Here is a 23,546-nt window from a genome sequence, read left to right on the forward strand (position 1 = left end):
TCACTAAACAATGATATTAATGTCAGACACAAAGAAAGGAAAGGATAGTGGTAGTGTCCCATATATTCCTAAATAAGCTCATGATTTTAGCTTATTTTAGGGAAGTAAAAATTATAAGCTATTCTTAACGAATTATACATGGTAATTATATACATGCCTAATAAACATTATTTTAGAGAGGTAAAAATTATTAGTTTTTAACTAAGAATCATTGTCTAAATTATGGGTATTTTTAATGACAGTTTGTAGTCAATGTCTAGACTGATTTTGTAATCAAACTCCAGAAGGTCACACTGAAAATTACCAGTGAACCCAAGTTAAGACATATAATACAAAGAAATTTCAAATACATTCTTTATAAGATTCCCCTAAAAAGACATAAAGTATCATATGCACCCACATCAACATACACACAGATCATAGTTATAAATTATATATAAAATGTGTGAAATTGGATATTGTGGTATTTCGAAGTGCTCTGTTAGTTGCAAAGAGATAGGTTGCTTAGAACCATGTGTCTAGTTTTGATACAGGACTTTTATCGATAAAGTCTAGTTATCTAATTATCTAGAGTATCAATCTAGTTATCGATAGTGTTTTGATAAAACACTTTAAAATAGTCCTTAGAGATAGTTATAATTTTTCATAAGTGAAAATAATAAACAAATATATGTTAACCAAATAGGCCAATATGAGAAAATGATCTATTTAAACGTTCATCCCTAATTTAAATTGTTTATAAAATTTGTTTTCTAATATACGCATATATCCTATAACTAGGGCATGCAACACTTCATCTTTGAACACAGTGTGCTTTGAAAGAGCTCAGGATGATTGGTTGACTAGGAAGCTGATGGTTGACATCAGCTATGGCTTGTGGATGATAATGGATGCCTGAAAATACTGCTACATAATAATGGCCTTGGATAATCAGGTGAAGCATTTTTAAATTAGTGAAATGTTGCATTGCTCTGATCCTGTTTCACTTCTGCTGCTGTGGCTCAATACATATACAAAATTGGCCTTCATTTGTCACGAGCCCAAAGCATCATAACGTAGAGACAGGAGTTGTGAGTAAACCACACTCTTGTACAACTGCAGAAAAGGAGAGCAATGAGCTTTTTTACCTCACAGGGCTGTTGGAAGAATCCGGGTCATGAGCCGCGACAGTGCCAATGATATTCCCAACTTGGGTAGCCTCCGACACCTCCATGGGGTACAAGGGTGAGGAAAACACGGGGGGCTCATCCACATCTTCCACAATTATTTTCACTGTGGTCGTGTCGCTGAATGGACCCAAGCTTAGGAAGCGAGGGTCTGCATCTTTGTTTGCAGCTTCTATCCGGAGTGTGTAACTTGTTTTGGCTTCAAAATCCAGGTCCTATAAAGAAAGTTATTAGGAAAATTAAATTACCAATTAAATAGCTAAGCAGAGCCTTTTCATTTATGAATGTCAATAAGCATAGAAAGGACTCAGCCACGAAAAGGCACCATCAGCACTCAAAAATAATAAATAATAATGCCAATCAGAATCGTTGCTGCTTTTCTGGCTCATAGACAATGGTAAGTGCTTTTGAGCTAAGTTAATCCACTCTACTGCTGAGCAGTGCATGGGCAAATGCAAATCTTTAGAATATTATTTGAAAGACAACTGATAAGATTGAAAAATCTTTCCAACAGGGATACCAATATAATATTCTTCAACCATGTAATTTAACTGCACTATCCCAGGGTGCACATTAAAAAAGAAAAATACAAGTTTCTACTGAATTTCTTATTTAAAAGGTCATCTTCATTGATTTCATGGACTCCATTACAATCCTGAGCTTTTATAGGTGTTCCAAAGGGAGGCTCACAGGATAGGTTGTGTGCTGAGTTTGTGCTGTCTGAAAACATGGCCAGTTCTTGATGAAGCACCCATTGTCTCTTTCTCTACAATTCCTCTCCTGGTACACACTGTGTCTCTCTGCTTGATGGTTGAGAGTTATATTCCAGAATCTCAATTCTGTAACTTTCCTGGAGGATTAGCATGCTAACACGTTACTCAAAAATAGTGACCCTAGTTAAACCATTTGGTAGCTTTATAAAGTTGTAAGGGCAATTAACTGTTGTACTAGGAAAGCACCATCTGTGGGGAAAAAAAAAAAGTTATATACACAACATGCTGAAGTTGCTTGTGACAATAAAATGCTTCTCTTTCTTCAGGGCATACAGAGCCTCAGATTTTAATGACTTTGAGTCTCAATCTCACCACTGAAAAGATGTCTCCAAATATCCCTTATATTCAATGAGATAAAACAAAAATAATTGTTTAAAAAAGTAAAGAAATGGTATGAAATATAATGCATGATGTAACTGTCATTTTGACTTAATGGTTATAGCACAAAAATGTATTAGGAAAAAGGGGCAAAAATGTAATATTGAGAATTATAGTCCAACTTCATCTATCATGTACATGGGCACATGCGTGTTACACACATGCAGGTATGCATATATTCCAACCCATCCCCAAAGGTGTGATCCTGATTTAAAAAATCCCAATGTAGGCATACAAGTATAGACTAGGATGTGTACATATACACACACACTGAAAGTATATATATGATGTATAGAATATATACACTACTTATATAAACATAATATACATACATAAACCCATATACATTCAAAATATACAAATATTGATGTGTGTTTGCAGATACATGTTACATAGGAAGATTCCATGGCTCATCTCTGGTTAATACGAGTAAAACAATATAAATCAATATTCAACACACATTTACAATATCTAGATAAAGGAGTGCGTAACTGAAATATCTACTGGCTTCACATCTGTCTCATCCAATAGACTGTAAGCTCCAGACTGTTTTGTTAATTACTAGCATTCCCAGTGCCTATTATGAATTCAGTACATAGAATTCTACTTCAGAATTCTTGCTGAAGTAGAAAACAACTGGACACAGATACCCAGGACACAGAGCCTTAAAACTGAACTATATCTCTGGCCCATCCTGATGGCCAAAGTAGGGGATGGGGAGGAAGGAACAGTTAGGACTCCTGGTATTCTTTAACACACACACACACACACACACACACACACACACACACACACACTCACACACACACACACACACTTCCTAGAATTGCTTAGAAAATGCAGTTATAATTTTTTCTGAAGTTTCACATGAAAATTCAGGGGTGCATGATAGTGCTCTAAACAACTCCTTATTTGCAAGTTCAGTGATACTTTTATGAGGCTACGTTTTTTGTCTCTTACCTAAAAATATTTCTGGCCCAATAGTTCTCAACCAACTGTGAGAATGAGAACTACCTAGAAGAATTTTCTGACACACATGTGGCCCTTTTAATGATGATTTTGATTCAGCAGATCCCGGATGAAGCACAAGCACATGTATTTTTAAAAGGCTCACTGGGTAATTGTGATGCAAACCCTCTTGTAAGAAGCCTGACCTTTGCATTAACATGGTCTTGTGCCCACACATATGATCCACTATTTAATTTGGGTATTGCTGAGTATGAAAAAAAATTATTTACCTAAAGGCTCTTACTTAGAGCACTTACTGAAAATATACAAACAGCTTAGATATTAATCTGTTCAGTTTGTTCTTCCGTTACTTATCAAACTGACAAATGATGAGAGGAATCTTATTTTTATATAATATGGACCTATGTATGATAGAATGTGTTTTAAATATCCTGTTCACTATCTCCTTTTATACCAGTTCAAAACCACAACTTTAAGCTACTCATTCAGGTTTATCAAAAGAGTTAACAAGTATTTCTGTATTCAAGTAAAAGTTTGACTGATATATGAAACAACAATTTGGTGTCTATCACACAAATGAATGCAACTATTTTATAGAAACTTTTCTTTATTATCTAAAAGGCAACAACATGAGGTATAGACATCTGGATGGCACCGTGTCATAATGAAACACAGTATCACACATGATGATTGGTTGCCTAAGAGCTTTTATGAAAATAGAGCACTAAAAGAATTCATATGAAAGGCTATGAATCAAGATTACAGACAAAAGAAATTGCTATACAAAATGATTTTCAGAGCAAACCAGAAAAAGCCAGACAACTAGTTTTCAAAGAGGGGTGCAATGTAATAGCGTTGTTAAACACATTAACCAAAAAGCTTTCGGAACCAAATTTTAATTCCTGTTTCTTTTTTTATTGATTTCTATAGAATTATATTGATTTCTATAGTCCATAACTATTAGATTTAATGAACAGGGTTTTACTTGGGGAAAAAACAAAGTTAAGGTAACAGCTGAGGAAAGGCAAAGTAAAAGGAAGGAGACAAAGGTAATGTCTAAATGGATTATATTCAATATTGGAAGCTACATATCACTGGAGACCATATATAACTGGAAATTAAATGAAAGCACTGTCCATGCTATAGCCCATGATAGCAAGCAAGATGTTAGATTAATAAGAACCTGGATTCAAAATGGGAGTCACATACACCCAAACCCGTGATGCCTTAGAGACATTTCTGGGGCCCGTAGAGCCTGTTTTTTCATCTGTCATGTGATATGTAGGTCAGAGACACCAAAAGAGAGAAGCAGCCTGTTTGGGGTATGATTTCCTAGACTATAAAATAGGGCTGTTTAATTTTTTTTCATCAGAGATGATGGACTTCAGGATTAAAAGAAAAACTGCAGAGAACAAACTGATGATTAGCAGAGGGGAGGTGGGAGTGGGGGTGGGAGAAGTAGGTGACGGGATCAAGAGGGCACTTACGGTGACAAGCCCTGAGTCACGTATGGGACTGCTGAATCAGTCGGATGTACACCTGAAACTAATACTAACACTGTATGTTAACTATACTGGAATTAATAAGAAAAAATTAAAAAGTAAGCATTATGACTGAGGCAGGGGTGAACCACCTTTTCCTGTACGAAAATAATACTAAATAATTAGGTGTTGCAGGGTATACATTCTCTGCCACCTGCAAATGAATTAGTGTGGCTGTGAGCCAATAACACTTCATTTGAAGGCAATGAAATTTAAATTTTATATGACTTTCACGTATCACACAACATCCGTCTCCCTTCCCTATTTCTCAATCATTTAAAAAACACAAAACCATCAGAGTTCTCGCACTATAAAAAAACCAGACACGCAGTTGTGTCTCAACCCCTGATCTAAGGAGCCCAAGATAAGCTTATATTTCCAGACTAGATGCTCACCCTTCTTTCTCCCATCCTTTTTATGACAATTAAAATAAACTATTCACTTTGTCTTCTAGTTCATATCACCTGCTGGCCCTTCTTCCACACATAATTTTGTCTTCGATTTCTCCTACTGCAATCTCAACAGCACTCACTTTCACCTTCCTTATGAGTGCTCCCATAATCCCCTTACCTATCAAATAATAAACCTTACTTATATTGAAAGCTAACCATGGCCAAGGAAGTTTTATACCCATTTTTAATGTGCATTTATAAAGATGCATGACTGGTATTAATTGATGTGAAAACCAAATAGCAGAGAGTTCCAGTGAAAGTCCAAAGTTATATGTGTAGAGAGGTAGACACATTATGTAAACTCAAGGCCATGTATACTCACCATCTATTCACTTCCTGCTAAAAAAAAAAAAAAAAAAAGCAGGCTCAAAAACCAATTAGGGCTTTGTATCATAATGGCATTATCACATATAGGCATCTGCCTAACTCACCAACCTCATAGATTTGCTGTAAAGTACTGCTTACTTTAAAATTCCTAGAGCACCGTCTGACACTGAGTAATCACTGTATAATTATTCACTTGGTTATTATTCTTACTGCCATTATTTCCTGCTAAATTATGAGCAAATCAATTGTAAGACAAAAACATGCCTTCCTCTTCTGTTTCCCTGATGACGCCTACGTCTTCAGTAACATCATCATTTAAAAAATTCAGTGAGGTCTCAACAGTTCCCCCTGCCATTTTTAGTATTTTCAATAGTAAAACCTAAGTTAAAACATAATCTTGAGCTCATTTAAAAAATCATGGCCCCACATTTTTCTTTCTCCTATAGCTTGGCTACTGGTCTATACCAAAGGTGCTCATTAAGCTCAATGGCCTCCTTTTCAATCTTGTTATTTTGGGCAATGCTGGAGGTAATGTTTGGGAATTGACCCAAATTAAACTCTTCTTTTTAAAAAAAAATAGTTGAGAGAGAATGCGTGCATGCGTGCATGCATGCATGCATGCATGAATGAGTGCAGAGAGGAGGGGCAGAGAGAGACGGAGAGAGAATCCCAACCAGGCTCCATGCAGACGCAGGGCTTCATGATCTCATGATGTCTCGTGTTTCATGAGATCATGACCTGAGCCAAGATCAAGAGTCAGACACGTTACCAAGTGAGCCACCAAGGTGCCCCCCAAGTTAAACTCATCTTTTGAAGACTGCTCATTCTGTTATTCTAAACATGGAAAGTACTGATTAGAGTGTGTGTGTGTGTGTGTGTGTGTGTGTGTGTGTGTGTGTGTGTGGACCAACACTCATATGACTGTCTATATATTTAGTGTCTTACGTTTAATGTTGATTTTGTACAAAAGCACTAAGATTGTCATTTCCATTTCTTTTTCTGGAGATTCCAGCTGTCTTTTGGATCAAAGCATATTCTGTTACATTCAATATCCTCTCTATTTGCTGATCAAACCAATATAAATCTTTTTTCTCCCTTAAGTAAATGGACTTCAATAAGGCCATACCTATGGAAAAATAACCCTCAATCATAATTTTCCCTTTTCAATTATTTCAAATAAACCTACTGCCCAAAACCTTAAAAGTGATCCAGAACTTCGAAGGTATCTCAGCAAGAATAAATTTAAGTACCATTTAAATACAATGATAAGCATTCTAAAGTTACTCCCCCAAGTACTTTTCAAAAGCAAAATATGCCTTTATTATATGCAACTGCATTATTGCCTTTATTTTCACCCTTTCTTGGGTTGTGCGCAAGAAGGTCTTTATGCTTCCCCCACTTGCCTAAATTTAGACAGACTTCTTTCTGACTTTGGCCTCTGACAGCCCTTTTCTCAGAACAGTTACTTCAGAAAGCTTACATTGTAAGCCCATTTTATGTCCCTTTGAGAAGTAAATTAAAAAAAAAAAATTCTTGCCATTTTTAAGGCCAGGAATGTCTTCCTCAAGAAACAGGGAGCCATCTCTTTGAAAGGTCATTGTCAAGGACAACAGAGCCTCTAGCTGCTGGCTGCTGCAGAGGGTAGGAGGCAACCTTCAGTCTGAGCCTTGCTCCATGTTGTAAAACTACCCCCTTTCATAAAGGTACAAAAAAATCTACTTTTCTTTTGGGTAAAGCCAATAAGTACAGACAAATGTCTTTATCCCTCCTTCCCATAGATACTAACTTCTAACTTGCTAGCCCTCTGTCTCACCTAACGAGTTTATTATTTTTTAACTATTTTAGAGATAGAGGGAAAGTAAGTGTGCCTGTGAGTGGGCGAAGGGCAGGGGGAGAGAGAAAATCTCAAGCAGGCTCCATGCTCAGCATGGGGCTCAGTCTCAAGACTGTGAGATCATGACCTGAGCCAAAATCAAGAGTCAGATGCTCAACTGAGCCACCCAGGTGCCCTCATCTGACACGAGTTTAAACTGAATTATGGTCTCCTTTTCCTATTTCAATATCCTTGGAGTCTGTCTTAAGCTGTTTAAATTTGTCCAGTGCAATTTTCTGCTGACAGGTGCAAGTGATTTTAGCATCTTCTGATGCTTTTATTTGCCTTGAAAACTTTTGTGAATAATAAAACCTATGTTCAGATTTGGACAATAAGCTATTTCTTATGCAGGAAAAGAGAAGGGGAAGACAGGTTTCAAACTGTTATATGATTCTACACTTGGATGCATTATGTTGATACACTGAAAAATACTTAAGGACAACCAAATCATCTGAAACATAGCAAAATAAGTATAAACAAATTCAGAATAAGCAAAAAAAGATTACAAGATACCTCCATGCCCAGTTTATGTTTCTAGGAGAGTCATCTTAACTTTTCAAAAAAAGTATTTTAACACAGCTCTTTATTAGGTACTTGATACAAATATCCACATTTTGAAAATATACTATCATCACTACACAGATATTTTTTGGTACTCTATAGGTAAATTGGGATCCCACCAAAGATCTTATGAATAATTGAAGAAATGTTTAAGCCTGAAACATTAAGTTATGTCAATGTATTAGGAATAAAGTAAGGATACACATATCAGGAATAACTATTTTCATTATCTAGTCACACAAGTGTCCTCTGACTTCCATGAGTAATTAAATTACCATCTCTTAATCTGGATTTGAAAAAAAAGAAATAATTCAAGGAGGCATCATAACATATTTCTAACTTCAAAAAATCTGAGACCATCAACGCAATGCACATACATTTCAGATTTTTAGTTGAACTTATCCACAAAGAGGTAGAACTATACACTGTTCAATGTATTCCCCATTAACAATACATACTTATGGGGCACCTTGATGGCTCAGTCAGTTGAGCATCTGACTCTTGATTTAGGCTCAAGTCATCATCCCAGGGTCATGGGATCTAGTGCCATGTCAGGGTCTACCTAAGTGTGGAGCCTGCTTAAGAGTCTCTCTCTCTCTCTCTCTCTGTCTGTATCATTCTCTCTATCATTCTCTTCTTCTTTCCTGCAATCATGCTCTATCTATAACATAATTTATAAAATAATCAAAGAAATAAGAATACAACACACATTTATATAGCCTTACCATATGCAAGTTATAATTCTAAGTGTTTTACAATATTAACTTATTAGCTGCTCACATTGATTTTCACACGATAATATAGCTCTTAACAGATTTTTTTTTTTTTTTTTTTTTTTTTTACAAATCTGGAACTGAGTCAAGGACAGATTGAGTTTCTTGCTCATAATCACACAGGGTGGCTCCAGTGTCTTTGTTCCCATATATTAAGAAACAAAATCAGAATGAATTGGAAGTATAAATCAGATCATCTAAAATAAACAAACAAAAGTAGTAGTAGTTAATCCAGGTTGATGACCAAAGGAAGAAAGTGGGATAAATCCTATAAAACTGATGTTGGAAACAAGCAGTCCATATCGGGGGGTGGGTGAGATTTGAGAGAGATAAATTGAGGGCTGTTATCACCAAAATCCACACTGCCATTATACATTATTTCAACTTGAGTACAGAATGCCTAAATCAGGAATTACCCAGATTCTTATCCATACCTAGTCAATGTCTTGCTTTCTCTTTTATGTTGCTGTCTGGATTAACTTTTCTACTCACAGAAATGCTCTACGTTGTGTTAATTGCCTACTACTGCAGTAACAAACCACCACAAATGTAGTGGCTTAAAAAAATCAATGTCGGGGTGCCTGGGTGGCTCAGTCGGTTAAGCCTCCGGCTTCGGCTCAGGTCAGATCTCACGTTCGTGGGTTCGAGCCCCACGTCAGGCTCTGTGCTGACAGCTAGCTCAGAGCCTGGAGCCTGCTTCCAGTTCTGTGTCTCCTCCTCTCTCTGCCCCTCCCCCTCTCATGCTCTGTCTCTCTCTGTATCAAAAATAAATAAAACAAACAAACAAAAAAAGTGAACTTTTAAAAAAAATCAATGTCTTCTTTTACCACTTTTCGGTGCAGAAATCTAAATCAAGATTTTTTTTTACTCTTTTTATTTATTTGAGAGACAGACAGACAGATAGACAGACAGCCTGAGCAGGGGAGGGTCAGAGAGAGAGGGAGACACAAACTGAAGACAGGCTCCAGGCTCTGAGCAAGCTGCCTGATATGAGGCTCAAACTCACGAACCATGAAATCATGACCTCCCTGAGCCAAAGTTGGACACTTAACAGACTGAGCCACCCAGGTGCCCCTAAATCAAGGTATTGGCACGGGGTGTGTTCCTTCTCAAGGCTTCAGGGGAGAAGCATTCCAGCTTCCCAAAACCACACATATTCTTGACTCACAGCACTTCTTCCATCTTTAAAACACACCACTTCTTCCTCTGGTTCTGTTACCACATCTCTTTTCTGACTTTGACTTGTCCTGCATCTCTGATATAAGTACATTGTGATTACACTGAGCCCAGTGAGATAATCCAGGATAATCTCTCTATCTTGAGTTTCTTAATTTATACCCATCTGCAAGATTCCTTTTGTAGTGTAATGTAAACTATTTGCAGGTTCCAGAGATTAGGACATGGAGCTCTCTGGGAAGGTACACAGTTCTGTGTACCACAGAGTTGTACTGTGAATTTAGTGTATATATATTCCTTCCCAGCATCTAAAACCTGGTTCACACAACAGCCCAGGCAGAGGTCTCTATTTCTCAGCATGCATGACTGATTATACCCAGGAACTTCCTATGGTAGGGTCTCACATATTTTCAGGCAAGCCAAACCCAGACTATGACCCAAAGGGAGTTTAGCTTGTCTTTTCCTGGGAGACTATCAAATAGTGGCATATACTGATTTATTCTGATCCATCCAATTATTTTGTGAGTGATGCTGGCACAGAAGACTATAGTAGATGTCAGCGGGCCTCAGATTCTTACTTTTGCCATCCACTATGTGCACCTTAAAGATTTTTTAGTTGAGTTTCTCTGGAGCTGGGACTCAAAATCTTTTTTCTACTTTCTCAGCATCCACAATACTTTATAGCTCCTTTCTTTTCATGTGTGTGTGTATGTGTGTGTTTCCCCCACTCACTTCTCAAATTTGGGCTGGCCTGTGTTGCTTTGATGAATATAATGTAGCAGCAGCGATGAGCCCATTCTAGATATCAGCTTTACGAGTCCCTACAGTTTCTGTTCTTGCTGTTCTTGGAATAAACCCAGGTTAGCTCCTGGATGATGTGAGATGCATTTCCAGCCCCCACACCCTTGCTGCCCCACCAAGCTGACCAGGAGCTCCCCACTTAGAAGAGCCTACCTAAGACCAGCAGAAAAATTACTCCGCTAAGCACCCTCTCAAGTTGCTTACCCACAAAGTCATGACGTAAAGAAACACTGTTGTTTAAAGTAGTAGATTTTGGGGGTGTTTTGTCAAGGATAGTTGACACGTGTGTAGAGAGAAAAAGAAGAAAAGTTGGTGGCTTCAGTTTGTGACAGGAGATAGCAGCATAGCCAGTGAAAATGAACCAAAATAGCCTTGAAATGACCCAATGAAATGGTGGGAGGGAGTTATGTCTATATATGTGATTTCTTTGAATTTCAGGCCCTTGACTCTTCTAATGATTTCCTGATTGGTTATATTCTGTCTTTATCACCTAAAATAGATTCCAGGATCCATCAGTTCCCTCCTCTATTGATAATATATGCAATTACTTTTCTGTGTATGTATGTGTGTGTATGTGTATTTTTTTAACATTTTTTAAGGTTTATTTATTTTTGAGAGAGAGCTCAAGCAGGGGAAGGAGGGGGGTGGAGTCCGGAGGATCTGAAGCAGGCTCTGTGCTGATAGCCATGAGCCTGATTCAGGGCTCGAACTCACAAACTGTGAGATCATGACCTGAGCTAAAGCTGGACACTCAATCAACTGAGCCACCCAGGTGCCTCTGTATATGTATGTGTGGATACAATTTGCTTTTTGATCAGTTATTTTTAAACTCTCTTAAAATACCTTAGTCTTGGAAGAGGACTAAGGGATATTTAAATTATGGTAAATTGGGGCACCTGGGTGGCTCAGTCGATTAAGCCTCTGATCTCATGTTTGTGGGTTTGAGCCCCAGGTCAGGCTCTATGCTGACAGCTCAGAGCCTGGACCCTGCTTCTGATTCTGTGTCTCCTTCTTTTTCTGCCCCACCCCACTCATGCTCTGTCTCTCTCTGTCTTAAAAATAAATTCTATGTGCAGGTAAAAAACTCTAAAGGCTTCAGAATAAATTCTTTTTTAGCTGTCATTACCATTTGCACTCTTTGTGATTTCTAAACAACGTGTGTATGTTTTTGATACGAACACTTATTCCTCTGAGCATCATTATGAATTAATATTTTTGAATGTTTTAGTGGCGAAGCAGTTAACATTTGGGGATTTTTTGTTCATTGTTTTAAAAGCACTTAAGTGTGTATTATACATGTTCTCATTACACATGTATATTGATTAAATATGTTTCATTTTGCATATTTTAGGCTATATTTAAATGTTATATTGCATTTATTCTTCTACAGTTTTCTTTTTTTACTCAATATGTCTGTGAGATTTATCCTTATGAATAGTTGTAGCTCCTATTCACTGATTTTGTTTTCCTGTACTTCATAGTATTCCATTAAAAGAGCATTACCAAATAAATAAATAAATAAGACATTAAAAAATTTTTAATTATGGCAAGTTAATTCCGTGGCAATACCTACAAAACACGTAGCCTTGTGGATTCTGCCTACTTGGTCCTATTTATAAACATTTTTTTATATAAGACATTGGAGCAATAATAGTAATCTTTCACGATTTTGTACATATTTCTCTTTTTCTAACATATCTTCTTAAAAAGACTGTTTTCCTGTTCTTTGCTCTCTGATCTTAAGTTCACTTATGCAAAGTGTAACATATGTAAAGGATTCAAAATATGACAACAATTTGCTCAAACTGGAATAAATCCCATTATAATCATGAGAGTGCATTGTTTATGAAAAAGCAAATAGCTGAAGTTTTATTATACTCTTTACAGTAGAGAGAAAATAAGTTCAGGTGATTATCAAGCATGGTTCACAGGTTCAAAATAACCTAATTCCAAGGGAATGACTCTCGAAATGGAGACACTGGGACTCTGTTATCAAAATGTGAAATAATATTTAGAGGTGTTCGCAATCACCAGAACAAATACATTCATCAACATCCTAGCAGCGCCAGGTTGTAAATATTTTTCTATGGTTAGGAGAGACTAAAAAACCTATCACAAAAAGGGTCATTTTTATGGATTCCCCATAGCATTCTACTATTTATCTAAATGAAAATTTTACAATAATCTAAGAACAACAGAAGAATGTTTCATTTGTCTTTCAGAATTTTCTAGTTTTAGTAAGAATGCTCTTGTGACTCAGACTCAAAAATCCATTCTGGATTTCACAGATGATGTCACACTTCTCTAGTACAGAAAGAATACTGAATTTATGGGACTCATATAGGTTTCTGCTGACTCTACTCACTGTGAGGAACTTCTGGAAGCAATTTACCTGGAATGAAATACAGACCCCCATTTCACAGAAACTGCGATAAAACTGAAAATCAAAATCCTGTCCTTGAGGGCCATAGGCAGGTGTTAGTTCTGACAGAGAGAATCAGAAAATCTTTTTTTAAGTTTATTTATTTATCAAGGTGGGAGGGGCAGAGAGCGGCAGGGAGGGGGCGGGGAGAAGGGTAGATACTGGGGATTTCAGCTCAGGTAATGATCTCACAGTTTGTGAGTTCAAGCTCCCCATGGGGCTCTTCCCTGACAGTGTGGTCCCTGCTTGGGATTCTCTCTCTCTCACTCTCTCTCTGCCTCTCCCCCACTTGCATGTGCAGGCTCTCTTTATCTCAAAATAAATAAACTTTAAAAAATAAGATGGAGGATTTTAGGGACAGTGGACCAAGTATGGATATTCCATGCACATCTTTCATGAGTAGAACCCACTGTTTTGGATTGAAGATGCAAATCCATACAATAGTTCTCATGAGCTGTAGCGAAGCTGATTTTTAACTGACTACTGTAAGTCTCATTATTGAAAGCTCTTGTTAATTTTAAAAATCCTTCAATGAATTCTTTTGGAATGTGTAAGTATATAGCCTCATTAATGTTTATTTTACTGCTTCCTGTCAATTTGTTGTATCATTCTCTTATTCCTTTTGTATAAAGTAGATTGCTTTCAATCTAGTTGGACTAATAAAATGTTTTTGGATTTCGATCAATAATTTAAACAAAAGATGGATTTGAGAAGCTAGAAACAGGTTGTGAGTTCAGGAGCTATTAAAATAGTTTTGGAGTGAGCAATGATAACTCAACTTTAGGATAGTGTCAAAGAGAATAGAAAACAAACAAACATACAGCCAAGAGCAATATGGCTCAAGAAGGAGAAAGAAGTGAAGTTAGAAATGACTTCAAAGCTTAAATTTAAAAAAGAAAAAAAAGTATGCTATGGGACTGTGACCAGAATGAACAATTCCCTAAAACTTTAAAAATATTAAGAAATTGAAGATAATTTTTATTACTGAAATAAATATCAATTATATATATTTGTGTATGCTTTTGAAGGATTTGTACTCTCTTTATAATATATGAAATGCAATAAAAATAATTTCAATATATATTTTAAAATTCTTCTATATGAACAGATTGATTTCAGATAAATATTTCATCTGAATCTTCGAAACCTCAAGCAGTACTGTACCTTCCTTTGTTCCTTTTATTTTAGACAACAAAACATTTTGCCAACAGTTGGCCTGTCCTAGTTATTAAAACTTCTTTACACAGATTGTCACCAGCTGAGCTAAAACAGCAGCTGTCCACTGGAAATAATTACAGAAATGTTTTTCCCATTGGTCTGAAATCAAACATATGTTTTCCTATAACAACTAAAGTATAACTTACTTTACTGACATGTGTTAATTATTGAGGAGTGTTAATTACAGAGTTATACACCTGGATTGTCAGACTGGCATAAAATTCCATTATTTAAGGGGTGGGGATTTTCACCTTTTAAATAATATTTTAATTTTCAGTATTTAAAATAGTTGAAAAACAAGACTATATTTTGTAATAATTCCTTTTTCCTTTTTTTCCTTTAATTTAACACTTGTCAAAGATCATGTCTCTACAGAGCAGAGGGAGTAAACAGCTCATTTTCTCCCATATCTAATCAGTATTGGGAGCTAATTTAAATATACAATGACAAACTGTCTTTAGTTTGGATTATAGTGATTTTTCTCTCCTCTGCAGTTATATTTAAGGGATTACGATAGGCTTCACAACTTTTCATGCTCTGTTTGTATGAATTCCTCAAGCACTTCAATTAGTATAAACTTTAAAAAGGAATAATTATTAATGTAGCAAGTCTTCAACATTTTGGTTGCTATTTCAAAGTTTGCTCTTTTTTCCCGGAAATGGAGTATTGGTTTAGTTTGCTAACTATAGCTTCTGGTTGAGTTCAGGGTTTCATTCCTGAAATAGTCAACAAAGAAACATATGCACCTCTCCATTAGATCATCTGAAACAGTACATTTGTGAGGCACCTAGGTGGCTGTCGGTTAAGCCTTCAGGTCATGATTTCATGGTTTTTGAGTTCAAGCCAGGCTTCAGGCTCTGTGCTGACAGCTCAGAGCCTGGAGCCTGCTTTGAACTCTGTGTCTCCCTCTCTCTCTGCCCCTTCTCCTCTTATGCTCCCTTGTGCGCTCTCTCTCTCTCTCTCTCAAAATAGTAAATAAACATTTAAAAAAGACAGTACATTTGTCAATGGGCCTTATGGTCACTACAACAAATGAACTTATGGAACTACAACAAATCTATTCTCTTACTTACGAAATAGACTTGTAAAGGCATGATTACAAATGCCATTTGCGATTCTTTATGATTCTGACACCTAAAAGTAAACTCATAGCTTTCTTCCTAAAGTTAACGTAACAATAGTTCCATATGGCCATTCATTTTGTCAAATACATTCTTCCATCAAAGCAAACATGGTTCGTATGCTCTGTGGTGTCACCCTCATAGAAAACAAAAAATAAAGGAACTGTTACCTTCTGTATAGTGATGATTCCTTCCTGTGTATCCTTGTCAACAGCAATCTTGAAAATGCCTAATCCATCACCATCCACAATTTTGTACTCCATTTCAGCATTAGCTCCTATATCTGCATCAGCTGCTTTGATTCTGGCCACAACAGAGGCCACCGGCAATGATTCGGGGACGTTATACTGGTAAGACCCTGTGAAATTCAGATCAAGAATTGGACAAGCTTTATACAGAAGCTAACCAATCAAATCTATTTTGCTCTTTTACATCATCTTTGCTTAATTTGTGTTTATAGATTAATAAAAAAAGAGGCTAAGGCAAAAGGAGATAAATGATAAGTTTCATGGAGACTCAAGAAACCTCATGGTGACAATTAGATAATCAACACATGGCAACAGAAACAGTCTGAGCAAAGGTGTAGAAGAATCTCGATTCCTGTTTTTCTACTGGTGAGAAATATGCCACTTTTAATAATAAATATATTTAAGAGAATTATAAATAAGACTAATACATAACCAATGAATCTAAATAATTAAAATCCAATTAGTACAAATATTAAAAATAAAAGTTGTACAGCTTAGGCTTCACATGGGCAAACACAAGCCTAAATAGTATCAATTACCTATTGTTAGAATTTGCATAAGAGAGTGTGTTACTATGCAAGTTTCAGAAAACTGGGCAAGGGAGTTGATGAAAGAAAATATTGGCCTGTGTTAGCTCATAACTTTATCAGGAAGCATTATCTGTGTGGGTTGTATGTACAAGTGGTTTGGGACACCATGGTACAAGAGTAGAGACCATATTATTCAAATGAAATAAAAAAGCAGCAAAAAAGGGAAGCATTTCAAGCTCTTTTTTGTAAAAATTCCTCTTCACCATCCTGCAAGTCAAAAAATAAAAATAAAAAAGTTTGGGAAGCAGATGACCATGAATCATCCCTTAGAAACTAGAAATCTCCGCAGAAACATTTTTCTCTAATCATGTTTTTTTCTTCTTCTTTTTCCACCTATTCCACTCCCTTCTGGTTGTTAAATGAGGTGCATTTTAACTTTCTTGTAAAGAGAAAAGACTCTCTTCGAGAGGAATTGAAGAAGGAAAATGTATCCATATAAAGGGACCACATGTCCAGCTCAGAATTACTGTAGTTAGCAATTTTCTAAATTTTGTGAATAGTTACTGATTAAAAATAATGGCAAGTTATGCTGATGACTTTCATATGATCTCTTTTACCCAATCACAAGAATCCTTAGTTGAATCCAGAAGTTTCAAGGTTAGAATATTGACTACAGATGATGGCGAAAATCTCGGCAAAAATGATAAACCTAATGACATAGCCTTGGCTTCCCTCACTTTAATGAGTAGGAGAGTATCTAGTAAACTAGAAAATGTGTACAGCATCTTATCAAATCATGACAACTGAAATAACACAAATTCTAAGTATCAACGCTTATCACAGTGGGCTTAAAGAAAAACAGTTCATTTTATTATGAGCCCAATATAATTATATTATTGTTCTGTTTATTCTACAACCTTCCTCTCTTCTCTCATTATAAGGTATCAAGGGCACAGTTAAGGATAAATTCACTTTTTATGAAGGCTGAACTTAGAGTAATTTCATTTTATTTTGTGAGGAGGTATGAAAATGTCTGTTGTATAATAATATAAATATAAAAAGTGTATAAAATAAAAATGAAAACATCCATAGACGGAGTATTTGCAGGAAAATATAGTGACTTCATGCGTACAGAGAAAGCTTCCTGGCTTGATGTCATTGCCTTCTGAGATCCGTTTGTAAGAGAGCTTACTTCCCCATTTCTATAGAACAAACATTTTAGAGACATCGTAGTCTATACAATTTCCTTAATTTTCCTGAGCATTGTAAAGAAATATCACACACACGTTAAAAAAAAAAAGAAAACTAAAAGAGAGTGAGAAATGATTTTATATAATCAAGACATTTCTACCTAGGATTTTTCTTTTCCTTTTCCTTGGTGGAGTCAAAAGCCACTTGGGTCATAGAAACTAAATTGAGGCCATGTAGTTTTCTGGTTCTTTGAACTGACTTCTTTTGAAATGGTGAATGTTTGCACAAGAAAGAAGTGGTAGAATTGCTGCAGAAATGTTTGATGTGCATGAAATGGTTAAAAAAAAAGTGTGGAGTAAAAAATGAAAATGTTGAGTACTCTTCTATGTTGATCTTTAAAAATAAATCAATACTTTCAGTGTCCAGAATGTATGTTATTTGAATGTTACTAATTGGCAACAATTTCATAATTACAGAATGTGCACAAAGAAGATCGTAGAGTGAACAGATGAATCTATATAAACAAACTTGATAACTGTCTGGTATTAAAAATGTGAATCAAAGAAAACCCATAATATATTGAAGACAGAAGTAATACAAAGATAGGATTTCCACATTTCTGAATTAAAACCATGCACATGATGAAACAAAACTGTGGGAGAATTTAGTTAGATAATTACTTGTTTGCAAAGTATTTGCAAAAATTCCTTTTAAAAGACAACTTTATAGACTGGCAAGGAAAACGAGGGGGCTTGAAACATTTAACAAACTAGCTTACTTCGAGGAAAGCGAGGTGGGTTATCGTTGACATCAGTTAGGGTCACAGTGACTGACGTAGTTCCTGAGAGTCCTCCATTTTGACCAACCATATCCTTTGCCTGAATAACAAGCAAATACTGGTCTTTAGCCTCTCTATCCATGTTTGGAAGGGCGGTCTTGATGACTCCTGTAAAATTTCAAATCCCAGTAAAACGCATCATGAATCATTGCATTTATACTAGCAAAGAACACTGATAGAGGTAGTGAGTAGCTCTTGAATTGTTGCCTTTTGTTGTTTTGATTATTTTAAATAATCTTAATGCATATTAAAGGCCAAAGGGATTTACAAATCAGAGAGAATGCTGTAACATGGAAAAGCAGGGCTTCTAGATATTGGATGGAGAGAATGATCTTTAGGTTCTATGAAATATGGTTCAGGAAATACCAACCTATAAATAAATAACATGAACTCCTTCTCTACAATAATGGGCAGTCACCCATACAGATACATGACTATGAAACTCTCCTTTTCTTCTCGTTTACTTTCTCCAACAACTTAATTCTCAGGTAACATGACACTACGCAGCTTTCAGCTATGGCTCCTACCACCATCTGAGTAAAAAAAAACTGAAATAATCTAGAAAGAAAAGAATGAGAATGATTTATGCTTAATAAGAAAAACACCATTTCAACCTGTGTCTGTGTTTGTGAATGTGGTTATGATGCATGATGATCTTAGGCTGCATTGAAAGGTCTGAAAAAACACTGAAGATGAGAATGACTATGTGACTAAAAATCCGCAATATTGAAAACATTCATGTGTTCTGTTGTTTGCTTCTAATCAATTGCATTGAATATTGATCACCCTTAAGTCTTCAGATGTATGAGAAATTGATTTCAGAGTTTCATGCTGCTCAATGGAGAAACTTGACAGAATAATCATTGCTGCAGTGAACTAACTGTTTTATGTTAATAACTAATTATTGCATAAGTAAATTTGGCAATAATAATTATGGGGTGGAATTGAGTTTAATCATGTTACATGTAAATATATCAATGACACATATACCTAATATACTTAGTACATGTACACAAAGGTGGTATCAACCAAAAATGTTTTTAATTATGGTCTATATAGACCTTGAAACTAGCAATACGAGGTCATTTTTACTATTTCGAACAGTTTCATCTTTTCTAACAAAGACTAGGTCTTACTGATCCACATAGGATCATAGCTTGAAAGATGTCTAACGTATTTTATTACACAGATTCCACCTTGTAGGGGGAAGTCAGAATTTGAATCCTCATCAATTCCAACAGGACAATGAGAAACTCTGGCACTCTCCACGTCTCTTACCGAGGTGCTTGACAGAGGGTGGCTCTTTGGAAATAACTGAAAACAGTTGCTTAAATTGGGATGAAAGTTCTTTCCTCGTATTCAGCACAAAAAATTATTTTCTCCAAATTTATAACTTTAAAAGCTTCTAATTTAAATTGTTTAAAGGCTGATAATTCAGTGCACATCTGTCATCATGCTATTACATTTTACATATGTGTTATATTTTATACATAGTTCTGTTGTATTTTAGCACTAAGCATAAGCCTAGGTAAAACGAAACTGCACCTTCCCTATACTTCACAATATTCTACAGTATGGTAACTCTTCTAGGGGTGGGAAACAGATGAAAGATGCCTTTCAATAGTACAGGAAAAAGTTATGCAATTTGTTATCAGGTCCCAAGATTCTGAGTTGAACAACACCCAAACTTATCTTAAGCAACCACATTTTTGTTTAGTCTGAGCACTAACTATCAAATACCCACACACCCACACACATACACACATCAACAACACATCAATATTTTAAGTGTTTAGGTTACACTTCTTTGAGCTGAACAGTTTTGTTTTGTTTTTAAATGTTAACCTTTTTTTTTTTTTTGAGAAATGTTAACCACTTTTATTGGGCCCCTTTGCTACAAACATAGTAATACAGGGTCACTTTAAAAAAACTCCTTCACTGAAGTCTTTGGCTATCGACATACTGCTTACAGTTAATATATGAAATATCAAAGAAACATGAAAATCAAAAGAAACAGTCCTTTGATTCAGTTGGTGTCTATTATATATTCTTAGTGTCATTATGGTTCTGTAAATATCATATATTTTGTTCTTCAATACTTCTGTTAACTCTAACATAAAAAAATGAGCACTGATCTTAGTAAAAATGAGCATAGATTGTCTAAGAGTTCTGGGACTTTCTTTTATTTCTCATGTTAATCATCCTTTTTATTTGTAACCTTTTATTTACTTTTTTTTTTTTTTACTAAATTGAGGCCTGGCTCTCTTGAATATCTCATCATTAAATGTGTATCATTAAATGACAAAATATTATCAGTCATATTTAGAATTATTCATTTTTTAAATTTCTATGCATCTCTTATTTTTCCTTCCAATATCAATGGGTATAAGTCAGATTTCATCCTTGCACCTTTATTATGAAGTGGAGAGAGGCCTTAATATCTCAACAACTCAACAAGGAGAACACTGTATCCTTTCACGGTTTTGCTGGGTGGCATATGTTTGTAAGGAAATACAACATTATTAAGAAAGTCTGGTATTCAAAGTTACTCATTTATTTTTCATACCTCTAATTGTTTCTTTACAAGTAATCTCATGAATAGCACTTTTCTAAAGCAAAAAATCGCCACAAAGTTTGCAGAGTACTCCAGGTGGCAAAGGTAATTTCCAAATACCTCAAATATTAAATATGTTTGACAAAAATGGAATAATTGGGAGAGAAATGGATTTAAATAAGGGCATTCAAAATATAACAGATTTCAAGTTCTATGACTTTTGCTCGCTTTTTACTTTTAAGTAAAATTGTCTACATGTGGAAAAGAATTCTCATACATTGGATTTGATTTGCACTTTACTATATACTAGGGACACACACATACATATGGCAAACTGCCCAAGCTACACCTCTGAAGGAGTAAAGGCCAGTCTTTTCCAGCCAGATCCCTCTAGTTCTGTGAGATTTTCGTGGAAGACAACAATATTATTTAATTTCAAGAATCAGTCATTTTAAGCCCCTTATGTTAAGAATCTATCCTGTAGCTCTTCAGAAAAAGAAATCAGCTCAGATTTTAAGCTTCCTGGAGTAATAATATTTCTATAGATGTATTGTCTGACCCAATTACCCAGAACTTTCCATTTGTTTATAATCCACGGTCACAGAACGTACTGGGCATATGAAACAAAAATTTATCATCATTACGGCTCAAGATTTCTCTGGTTTTTTAGTCTGGGAATAAATTTTCAGGTGATTCTCTAATTGCCTACCAGCTGCTGCTGCTTTTTTTAAGCACCTTCTTTTACCATGAAACCTTAAGAATTTATATAAGTTTTAAATGTAACAGATGAGAGCCAGTTCTGAAATCGACCCCAGTTTAGAGAACCAAACAAGCATTGAAGCCAGGCATCTGCACACTCAGCCCTTGGACTGGTCTCAGTTGTCTGGGCACCCACGTGACCCAGGTGACACAGGGCTGTGGGGCTCCATGCCATGAGGAACTGAGTCACATTAGATGTACATGGGAAGCCTCTTCCTATTTATTATGCCTCTTTCTAAATTTTCCATCCAGGCCTTGTTTATGTTCGGTTTGTCTATAAGTAAAGCATATAACAGAACCAAAAAAGTCAGAGAAGAGCCAATGAGAGTAAAGATGGAAGCTTCCAGAGCACTAAACATCAAAGGAAGAGCTGCTTAGGAATGGACTCTTGCAGCCTCGGAGGATGTCCTCAGCAAGCCCTGACAGCAGTGAGGGTTCTCCACACCATGAGCCACCCCACAGAATGGAACGCATTTGAAGGGCATACTTGAGAGTCAGGTTTCGTGACGACTAAATTATTTACATAAAATTATGGTGTAGCAAGGATGCATGTAATATGTGAGGTGGGTATCATGTAGTGACACCTCTCGTGTTTAAGAAGAAACTCCTACGTGACAAATGGCATTTCTCATTCAATCCACTTTTCAGGGCCAGCTTCATGGCCATGTGCCCCATGCAGGCACACAGGTCGCATGCCTGGTGCCTTGCTCTGCTGATAACATCTTGAAATCCTATTAATTGTAGAAGACACACCTGCATTTCCATTTTGAACTGCAATTTATGTAGCCAGGCCTGCCAGATATCAAATAGGCAGAATTATGGGATCTGATTGCTTGCAGGTACAGAGTAGATGAACACCATAGAAGCACCACAAGCTTCCCAACAGTCTGTGGTCATCATGGAGACAGGTGATCTCTACAGTCCTTCTAATGTGGCCTTACCCTCCTTCTAGTGCCATCCTGTTTGCTTATTAGGGCAAACTGTTAACACTGGCTTTTGCAGCTACTCACATTCTTGTTTTAAGATGGAGAAATGAAGGTAGAAAATACAGTTACTCTCTGGTCATATGGGCTGTGGGTAGTGCTACAGGTAAAATATGTGATCGGATATTTTAGCCATGCTAGGTTCCTGATGTGTGATTAATAAATGATAATGGGTATTACTAATATTAGAAAAGAGAAAACAGAAGCTAAATTTATGGAAATGTACCTAACAGTGATGCTCCTTGCCTTATTTTTGCAAAATCTTGAGTTAGCGTTTTCTCAGTGTTTTTCCTATCAAAAATTTTACTTTCGTCTCAAAAACTCTTGGATTTAAAGATTTAGAAAATCATATTATTTCTCACACAGATAAAAATCAGACTGACACTGAGTATGAAGAATAAGTCAAACTTGATTTACAGACCTCCATGCCCTTAAGGATTGAAAACTTTTCACTTCTGTGGAAAAAATACATTTGTGCAAATAATATACTACCCATATGATAAATTAGCAGAGGATAAAAATTCCCAGAATCTCTCTGCACTAATGACTCTAGAAAGAGAAGTCCCAATGATTACCATAATTACAGTATGAAAAACTCTAAACAAAATTAAACTAAATTCATCTCCTACTACACATGGTCCTTGAGATTCTGAAATTAAAATTAATTTGAAGTACTAATAATGTGACCCCATGACATAGATTATTGTCCACTTGATCAATCAGAGGCCTTACCTCCATTGGACTTCAGAAAAAACCCTATTATCTTACCACAAACCTAAAATCACCACCCAATCAAAAGTACCAGAAAAATATTTAACCCTAGGGATTAGTACATGCTATTTTGGACAGGTTATATAATGCAGAAGTGTATAATTTTGTGAGCAAATTGTCA

The 23,546-nt window shown here is 36.0% G+C and overlaps 1 protein-coding gene across 1 annotated transcript in view; it reads right to left on the bottom strand.

The window, feature by feature from the left end:
• Positions 1 to 23,546, bottom strand: part of CDH7 (cadherin 7) — a 106,591-nt gene that overhangs the window by 34,081 nt on the left and 48,964 nt on the right. The window contains exons 4-6 of the mRNA XM_029922744.1: positions 18,299 to 18,466; positions 15,722 to 15,909; positions 1,128 to 1,381 (exon numbers count right to left, since the gene is read on the bottom strand). Of these exons, the coding sequence (XP_029778604.1) occupies positions 1,128 to 1,381; positions 15,722 to 15,909; positions 18,299 to 18,466 (610 nt within the window). The remainder of the gene's footprint in view (positions 1 to 1,127; positions 1,382 to 15,721; positions 15,910 to 18,298; positions 18,467 to 23,546) is intronic.

The sequence above is a fragment of the Suricata suricatta genome, chromosome 14 (genome assembly GCF_006229205.1).
Source record: "Suricata suricatta isolate VVHF042 chromosome 14, meerkat_22Aug2017_6uvM2_HiC, whole genome shotgun sequence".
NCBI lineage: Eukaryota > Metazoa > Chordata > Mammalia > Carnivora > Herpestidae > Suricata > Suricata suricatta.